The sequence below is a fragment of the Ptychodera flava genome, chromosome 3 (assembly GCF_041260155.1).
Source record: "Ptychodera flava strain L36383 chromosome 3, AS_Pfla_20210202, whole genome shotgun sequence".
Lineage (NCBI taxonomy): Eukaryota > Metazoa > Hemichordata > Enteropneusta > Ptychoderidae > Ptychodera > Ptychodera flava.
In genome coordinates this window covers 9,820,940-9,830,789 of record NC_091930.1, presented here as the reverse complement: position 1 = coordinate 9,830,789, position 9,850 = coordinate 9,820,940, and the positions used below count along the sequence as shown (strand labels likewise).

The following is a 9,850-nucleotide window of genomic DNA, read 5'->3' as shown; positions in this document are numbered from 1 at the left end:
GGACGGAAATTAAAGACAGCAACACATTGGCCGAATAACTGTCCACTGAGTTCTGCATGGCGATGAGGGCGCAATTGCAATAAAAAGCAACGTATAACTTGATGATATTTCTATGTGAACAATTTTCGAGAAAACAACACGCGTGACAAAATTCCTGTTTCTTACATGAGTACACCACATGTGACTCAAAAGAGCTCGCAGAAGCAGAACATTATTATGGCCCAATAGGGTATTTTTTATCACAGAACATATTTGCACGAGAACTGAATCAAGCATTTTGGTTTGTTAAATTTTTATTCGTGTATTGTTCAAGAAAAATTGAAGTGCAGTGGATTACAGCGCAATAAATAACACAACAGTCGCCGCGTGCTGTCATTCCACCGTGCCATCAAGCGACTGAAATGATAAATTTTCGCACATCATGAAATAAGGCATCACACTCTTAATCTGGTTATATGCGTCTATACAATTTGTTTAGAACAGGAAGATAGACAACAACGGGTATTTTAAGCGAATATTATTAATCGGAACGCGTGGTCCGACGTCAGTGAAAGTGAAACGAAAAGTTACAATTTATTCGTCCTTCTCAGCGAGCTCGTCCACCCCACCGTGTCACTCGCCTTATTGAGTTCCATCGTTTTGCTTCCTGAAGTGAGACAAGCCTGTGAAAAAAGACACATTCAGAATCAACCGGTGAACCAACAAATTTCGTGTAATGGATCCTAATCAATCGAACTCACATAGCAACGAATCAACTACGAAGGCTTCTATCGTGCGAGATAACATACATGTATTTTCAATTTCAATTTTGTAATATGACTATCTGAAGTGGCCAACAACCCGCTAAGGCGCTTTGAGTAAAATTCTTATTTGTAGTCTCAGTGCTGGTAGGTTTTCAGAGAAAATTAAGAAAACAAACACAATGTTAACACTATATCAAATGAAAATACTATTTTTCCAAAGAAACCAAATAAAAATTGAGCTTATGTAAATACATTTGTGTTTGCTTTTTTCCCCTGGCTGGCGTGTAGGTTTCCCAAAATTCAAGGACAGCATTCAAAGAATGTTCTTTAAATGGCTTAATGATAAGACCACATGCTTCGGTATACACGGTATATTAGATCAGCTATCAGAGCCTAATCGACTATGCGATGGTTTGCCTTGCCTACCGTTGTCTATCTAATCGACAAGACTATCGAAGAAAAGCTACGTGTCACAATGCGCCGCCTGTACGCTTCAAATAGACGGTTGAGGGCGCATGTCACGGTAAAGAAGAGACAGCGAACGAGACGAAATTAGAGAACTTATTGAACAAAGTGTGTATAAATTAGAATAAATAGAATGCCCCTAGGAGACAGATATTTCGACTCTTAAACCGTTACAATACTTTTTTACTCATTTTCAAGCTCGTGGGACAAATAATCTTTTCACCAACTTTTTTTGTGAAAATCGAAAGTTCATGTTCCCCATAGAGATTACACATGGGTTGCAGCCATTTGGAATATTCCTATGCCGGGAAATTTTGGGTAATTTGTTTCGATATTACCAAAACTAGCAACGGTTGCTCCTGTGTTTTATTCAGATTTTAAAGGACAACTTGATTGGTTGAAAGTTTCTTTGATGAAAGTTTGAACAAACATTAAAGTCTTTCAATTCTAAGAAGTGTATTACTTTACACGTGACAGGCCTCGATGACGTCACGCCAAATTCATTTTACATAATCGTTCAAAATGCAATTTTGGATAGTGTTGAGCGAAGACAATTCGCACTGTACCTGCAACCGCCCCTTGGAACGTCGCCACGTTAATACCAGCTTCATTCTGAATCCAGTTCCTTCGATGATCGAAATAACATTCCCTCTCGTCCGGTCCGCCTACCAACCCTCCGTACAACGTCTGTGGACTGGGGTCAGGCAAGTCACGTTCTTGCTTACCACACGGTGCGGGTAAATCGGGACAGGATCTTCGTTCGAGGGGAAAATTGATCAGAAATAAATTGTAACACTTTTTGTTACGTCAGTATTGATTGGAAGACATGGCGACTGTAATTGGTCAATGAAGCAAGCTAAAGAAATCGACAGCACAAGTGAATATATGTCAACAATGTACGGGTCGGTACCTTGATGGATAGAAAGACGGGCCGAGTGCGATTGTTAGGTTGAGAGAGAGAGAGAGAGAGAGAGAGAGAGAGAGAGAGAGAGAGAGAGAGAGAGAGAGAGAGAGAGAGAGAGAGAGAGAGAGAGAGAGTTTGTAAAGGTAAATGGACTAACAGAAGGAAGTAAATAGAAAGACAGACAGTCAGCTAGAATATTAGAGACAGACTGAGACAATTTAAATAAAACTGTTTAAATTTTTTAATGGTACATTATTGTTAAACAGTGAAGCGACTATAGGTCATCGAGGTAACTTGTATGGAATTTGTTACATGTAATAGTACGAATCATGAGGATTTTTGGATGTTTAACAATTGTAATTTTACATGCATTGTCGCTGCATTGTACGCTGATTCTTGAGTCGATATAAGCTTACTTGCAATATTGTTTCCAATATGATAGTAAAATTTTGTCCTTACATTCCAAAATTAGGCAAATATATCTCCCACTTACGCGCCCCTGTGATGCGGACGGACGGGGGGATATCGTCCGAAGCCGGTCAGGTAGCTTCTTCCTCCATCTCCCAGGATATAGTGGATTTGACCACGTGCAAAGTCGAAGTACTCTTCGCTGTGAATTCCGTGTTTAGCGGCAATCAGAGCCAGGAAGCTGATGTCCGCTGGAATTGAAGGGCCGAGTACATTTAAATGGTGGTGATGCAAGAACTCTATGCGTCGAGCGCTTTGTGCAAATGTGAAGTTCAAGTTGAGTGTACTTATTTGAAAATATTATACGCTGTTTCCAACAAGGCATAATTAAGGTAGTATGAGCCTTGAAACTGAAAGACATACTTTTGCTCAAAATTTCCTCTAAGAAAGAATCCACTGTTTTCTTTTATAATCAGGAGTAAAAATTAGGAATAACCTGGCACATTTTGGTACCAAATAAACCAAATTACACAACTTAATTTACTTTAATAGCTTCCAAATGGGCCACCACAAATGATAGATCAGAAAAGTATTTTGAAACTCTAAGAGGCCGAGTATCTGTCTAAGAGCGCCATCCGACCATCTTCGTCGTCGTCGGCGGCGTCATCGATTTCATCATCATCATCATCATCATGAACATCACTTGTAAAGTCAATATGTTTTCATCGTCCTAATCATTATCGTTGTCGGCGCCGTCGACGTCGTCGTCGTCATAGTTTTCATGATCATCATCATCATCTTCATCATCTTCGTCGTCATCGTCGTTACGTGCTAGTCGTCCTTGGTGGCTAAAACACGATAAGCAAATCAACATACCGGCTCTTTTCATCGGTCTGTTCCAAGTATACATCGCCAGCCCCTTCCTGGTGTAAGTACACTTATCTCGTTCCCATCGGGAAAGACCATCCACAAATGGTTCCAAGTATTGATCGTCGTTCGTGGTCAGGTACATCATTAACTATGGATAAAAATAAAAACATGATTGCAGTGTATATTTCTTTGTGAAACTATCTAGTACATTTTGAGACTTGTTGACCAATGGTTCGCATAAAATTTACTTTTCCAAAATATTTCGAACTGATTTGACTTGCAGAGATCCCCTCTGCACCGTGATTTAAAGATATTCACCTCCAAGTTACCAGTTTTCCCCTCTCTCAATTCAGCTCTCTCCTGTCCAAGTTATAAGTTCCCCCTTTCAATTAAACTCCCTGCCACAAAAAGTCAACACTTGCCCTTTTATAAAACGCAAAAGTCCCTTCCAAACCGAACCATTTTGCGTTCTCTTAACATGAACGTAGTACGTAGCCAACCAACACTGCGCAATGCTCTCTCGCCAGGCCTTTTACAGTGGTGTAAAATTTCTCTGCCCGCCGGTGATGATGCCCGCTAAGAATCTACTTGCGAATACCTTTATACAAACATCTCTGTCGGTTCCCCCCTTTGTTTTTATAAACTCTCCACAGGGCATATCACTAGCGCCCCCTACGATACTACTCACCTGGAGGGCGATTGTAACCCTGTTTCTCGTGAACAGGGCGTCGGTCTTCTTCAGCTTAAACTCATCGAAAAATTCTTTGGCGTCGTCCAGGTAACTTGTCTCGTTGGTAGCCAGGTACATCCAGAGAGCGGCGTTTGTGAGTTCGTCTTCGTAATCCCCGCCCCTGGAGTAAAATATCATTAGAAATATTGTGTATGAGGTACGGTGACTGTGAGACCTTCGATTGCTGAACGCAGTTGGAGCACAAAAGGGCAACGGGCACTTAGCTTTTGCCGCGAGATTTGTTACTAAAATCATTAATAACTAATAGTAAATATAAAAGTAAAGTGCAATTTCGTACTGTATTGTCCGTTACAATGTTTAGACATAGACAGTAGAGAACTTCTGTCTATGGTTTACAGGGAATGCCAATTAAGTATATTGACAGACAGCTGTAGCTGTTGACCTTAGGGAGCGTTCAGTTATTGCGGCCGGGGATGGACCGGCAAAATCCAGGGGGGGGGGTCACCTCACATTTGAAAACTGCAAAGGGGGTCATGTATTTTTCAAACAGCTAGGGGGAGCACTTAATTTTCATAAGCATCAGTCCCGTCGAAAAGCAGTTTCAGTGTTCAGAAATATTATGGGAGATAGAAATGATTCGCTGCATGATTTCATTTTCTGATGTATGTATGTGTATGTATGTATGTATGTATGTATGTATGTATGTATGTATGTATGTATGTATGTATGTATGTATGTATGTATGTATGTATGTATGTATGTATGTATGTATGTATGTATGTATGTATGTATGTATGTATGTATGTATGTATGTATGTATGTATGTATGTATGTATGTATGTATGTATGTGTGTGTGTATGTGTGTATTGTATGTATGTATGTATGTATGTATGTATGTATGTATGTATGTATGTATGTATGTATGTATGTATGTATGTATGTATGTATGTATGTATGTATGTATGTATGTATGTATGTATGTATGTATGTATGTATGTATGTATGTATGTATGTATGTATGTATGTAGTGGGTGGGTAGATAGGTAGGTAAGGGGAAGGGGAGAAAGGAAGGGCGGAATGAAAGCAGGCAAACATGAAGGCAGGCAGGTAAGAGTGAATGTGTGTACATGTGGATGTTTGTATGCAAAGTAATCGTAGCTGTCTGAATGTTCACAATTAATACATTGCACTTACTGAAATTCTAATTCGGGTATGTTGTCCTGACATGTTCCCCTGAACTGTTTGGCGAAGTCGTAAAGTTCTCTCGCGTGACGCAATAATTCATTTGCATATAATCCATCTGTATGAATGAAAAAAGGATATCAATATCATCAGGACATCTTGCCCCTATCTCCTCGTAAGGGATAGAGCATTACATTTTGGAAGGGATGGTTTAAACGGGATAAACATCATCAAAACAAAAATCACTTTTTTTATGGAAAAGCTGATTTCTTACAAAAGTGTAAATTTAGGGAAAATTCATATATTATGCGGTGGGGAAGAAACCAAATCGAGTTTTGATCGCTGACGTCGGTCTCTGCTAAGCTTGAGTGACACTGTCGGTCATGAATTTGTATCTGATCCAGAATTTAATGAATTTATATACGGACTGTGGAAAATCTACAAATAATGATTTGTCGATGTACAAAACGCGAAAAGAAAATGGATTTCAAGATCATGTCTTTCCGACCTAACGCTAAAAATCACAGTTCTCTTTTTGCCGCCTCCTCCTGCTATCTCGTGGAAGATACAAAAACAAAAAAATAAATAAACAAAAATAAACAAGTGAGAAACCGTAAAACTGCCGATCGTCAAAAACTCCTCAGGTAGCCACATTACAAATATTATTCACGTTGTCGCCTATTATCTGTCACCTGTTGAAACCCCACGGTGTTTTTTCTATTCAACGAATTCAAATGACATATACTCACTAACGTCTTTGAAGACCAGGTACGACGCCGCGAGAGAGGCGACGCCGTTTCCCGCCACTTCAGTGGCAGGGTGGGTTTCATTTGAAGGGTAAGCTGGTCGATCCATCGTCATCTCTTCTGGTCTGCCCCAGTACTTGTGATCCAGTTTAGGGTCAGCCACCTGTGAAGTTTAAAAGAAGGCAAATATTACCATGTTTTCCATTGTACTTCGATATTGATGGTGAAAAAATATAATCGGTAGGGCCGTTAAAGCGAGGGTCGTCCTGACTGCGGCTGCGCGTACGGGAACCATGACACAACATATCCCAACATCCACTGTGTATATCTAAAATTTTAAAACCGCGGCCGTGCATATATAAAATGGTGACAGCTGCCGTAGCAGCTCCGTATAAACGAGGGGCACAACCAAACTTTATTTCGCAACCTATTGCAGTTAAATTGTAAAGCTACAAAACTGGTTACCAGTGTAAACACGCATGCATCAAATACTGAATTTTCTTCACATGAGCTAGCCATTCATCGTCAATCTCTGTGATTACGAGGCAGCCCTCTCGCTTTAAAATACCACTGAATTGGCCATATTATATACTATACTTGAAACACGAGCGAAATCTCCAGTTGTAGAGAAAACGATGTTTCAACGTTTCGCAGTAGAATATTATGTTGTTAAAGTGTTAATAGTTACTGTGGTAAAGCACCCTAGTAACGGGTATACCTTTCTGTATTTGACCAGTTCACTCTCTATATGCACATACGATCGGTCGTGCACATAAATGTCATGAACTGGTCAAGTCGTTTGTGTGGTCGTTGCCGGTTGATGTTTACTAGTTCAAGTTGTCTCGCGCCACGGGCTCAAAATTGAGATTAGGCGCACCACAAATATCATGAACAAAGTGAAATGGCCTTGGGATGGCATGACGTGTAGAAATACAGCGGCATCGTTTTATTCACAAGAGTTCAGCAACGCACGTTAGGCCTACATGCACCGATTTCAATTGAAGTAATCGCAATGGACATGTTTATTAATAGCATTCGGAGCAAACTATGCAAGACATGATCAACATGGCTCGTATATTAGCTTGATTCATACTGATAATTGAAATCGAACATTCGCACGTTGGTAATTTCATAACATTTTTGTTTGCCATGGCGACAGCATTCCATTGTCGAAAGGCAATCTAGTTTTACAATGTCGAAACAATATTGATCCACAGTTTACAGTACCTCGAAATATCATGTCACCATTGTGACACAAAAACACATACAGATATCTATGTCACTGTGGTAAGCCCTGGTGAAAATACAACAGGTGTTCATATATATCAACTTGTCATTAAGGGATTATTTTTGTGATCAATTATGTTTGTTTTGCATAGCACAACACGCACACACATTATAATAGTGACATACCTTTCGAGCCAAAACAATTTTGACATGCCTGTCTTCAGTGGTGTATAAAGGATTCGGCGCGTGTTGACTTTATTTGGAAGTCGGACAGCTCTGTCAAATATCATTGCGTCCGTAGAATGTTATCGGAGCTTTTGCATCTTGTTTGAGTAAGATACACAAAACCTATATAGGCATGTATTTTTTTTTCAGATTTACTCGCCTGCTGTAATGACAAGTTCGGCTCGTCTTTCTGTTTGTAGGTTTTCTTTGTTTGTTGTTTGTTTTTAATACAACTGAGATGTGAAGTCATATACAAGACTTGTCACGGCACCGATCAGTAACACTGAGATTTCATTTTGCTCATACAGTAGTAGTCAAGTAGAAACATGTTTAAATTTCCTGACGGTAAAATAATTTAGGGAAAAATGTCAGGGCTGTGTTCACGTCTGAGATGACGTCACTGCATCGTCGGATACACACCTGGAACCGTAAACTCTAAAAAAGACCGTAGTACAACGATGATATTAAACAATGTATAGGGGACATAATGGTCATGGAACTCGGTACACTGACTAACAAAGGCATCAAATGCAACTTACGGAGGTGCAAAGTTGTATGCAAATGAGAACAGGTGTTGCAAAGTGTAGCGAAGTTAATTTAAGTACACCGATCGAATTCTGTTGTTATATTCAAAGTCTAACGCGACTGGAAGACAATTTTTTAGGAAATTCGAGCGTTTGTGGTGGGGAATCAATGACCGTTGGTGATTTGAACCGACCGTCAATCAAACGCTTGTATAAACTCTGTTTGTAGGATTAGCAAAAGGTGACAAAAGGTTGAGATCAGTTTGTGTAATTAATGTTACAGAAATCAAACATCGTACTGGCCAAGTGTTTGACTGGGAGGAGAACTCCACTAATGCGAGAACTTGGGATTGAAAAGTGCGGCTTTAAACACGCTGCGCATTGATATATTTCGCTGGAATTACACTTCTTTTCCCATCCTTCGCTACATTCGCAACACTTCGATACATAGCGAGAGGGGAGTCTATAAAAAGTTTGCACCTCGGATCTTGCAGTGTACAAACGAACAGTGCATAATTTGACGCTTGCTTGACAGAATAATATAAAAAACATTAAGTACTATTAAAGAGACCTACGTGTACATAGAACTCGTTGGGTTTGGTGTGTAGTTTCATGGTGTAGTTGTTTCCCCATACCAGCGTGTCGTAGAAGACATCGGGGAGGTCGGCCTCTTCGTACGCGTCTCTGAACTCCAAGAACGCCCAGGCCAGTTTCCACACCGTGGCGGTGTGCTTGAACGTGACCTTAATGTGATCCCCGGCTGTTGAGAGGGTGAATTGATGAATTGAATTGTCATTGGTTAACAATTATACCATTCAAGACTGATAACGACGAAGGGACCAATCATTATAACTTTGGAGGGGTAACCAAGGTGAGGTGCTTCTATCGGAGAAAGTTGGCCTCATATTAATCAATCATGATTGATTGTAAAGCACGATATACTAGTTAAGTTAGTATGCGCCTCGAAAGTGAAAGACAAACTTTTGCTTAAACTTTCCTGAATGAAACTTTCAGCCATTCCCTTATAAAAAGCGGTAAAAATAAAAATCGGTGTTCAACGTGTAAAGTTTCGAACTAGCGAAACAAATTAGGCAAATTACGCTACATACTGCGATATTTAAAATTCAAAATGACCGCCATTGCTGTGTTAACTCTAGGGTGAAAATTAAGCTTGGGGTATTCGTCAAACTAAAACAGTTTTCTTTTTCCATGAGCTTTAAAAGGAGTCCACACAATTGGCAGATCAGAAAAGAAGTGTAGAAATTTGAGAGTCCCTGAGGCTGTATTACCCCTATTTGTAACAATCAACCCTATTTGTAACAAAATTTAATTTTCAAAAAAACTTTGCCATATATGTTGAAATATTAATAAAATATGCATATTTGTATGTTTGAGGGCAATTTTCTTTTTTTTTCCTTGTCAAAACTCATTTTTCCGAAACTGCTTTTGTTACAAATTGGGTTCATTGTTAAAAATAGGGGTGACACGTATCACCCCTATTTGTAACAATCAACCCTATTTGTAACAAAACCTAAATTTCAAAGAAACTTGGCCGTATTTGATGAAATCTTGATGAAATATACATATAAGTATGTTCGGGGGCAATTTTCTTTGTTTTCCTTGTCAGAACTCATTTGTACGAAAATGCTCGTGAGATTAAATTTCGTTGTGCAGGTTCCTAGGGATAAGAGACCTACTCGTAAGATATAATCAAGTCGTGCAGATACATGCCAAAGGTTTGTTTGGGGCAATTTTCACCATTTTCGGTCAAAAATTTTAAAAATCTTGTTTTCTGACCGAAATCATACTAAACCTATATGGGGTTAACTTTTGTTACAAATTGGGTTGATTGTTACAAATAGGG

General features: G+C 39.5%; 1 protein-coding gene across 1 annotated transcript in view; it reads right to left on the bottom strand.

The window, feature by feature from the left end:
- Positions 1–278: 278 nt before the first annotated feature.
- The window catches only part of LOC139129518 (uncharacterized), a 31,267-nt gene continuing 21,695 nt past the window's right edge, over positions 279–9,850 (bottom strand). The window contains exons 10-17 of the mRNA XM_070695153.1: positions 8,562–8,746; positions 6,014–6,173; positions 5,277–5,382; positions 4,079–4,241; positions 3,397–3,538; positions 2,606–2,771; positions 1,775–1,962; positions 279–662 (exon numbers count right to left, since the gene is read on the bottom strand). Of these exons, the coding sequence (XP_070551254.1) occupies positions 622–662; positions 1,775–1,962; positions 2,606–2,771; positions 3,397–3,538; positions 4,079–4,241; positions 5,277–5,382; positions 6,014–6,173; positions 8,562–8,746 (1,151 nt within the window). The 3' untranslated portion in view covers positions 279–621. The remainder of the gene's footprint in view (positions 663–1,774; positions 1,963–2,605; positions 2,772–3,396; positions 3,539–4,078; positions 4,242–5,276; positions 5,383–6,013; positions 6,174–8,561; positions 8,747–9,850) is intronic.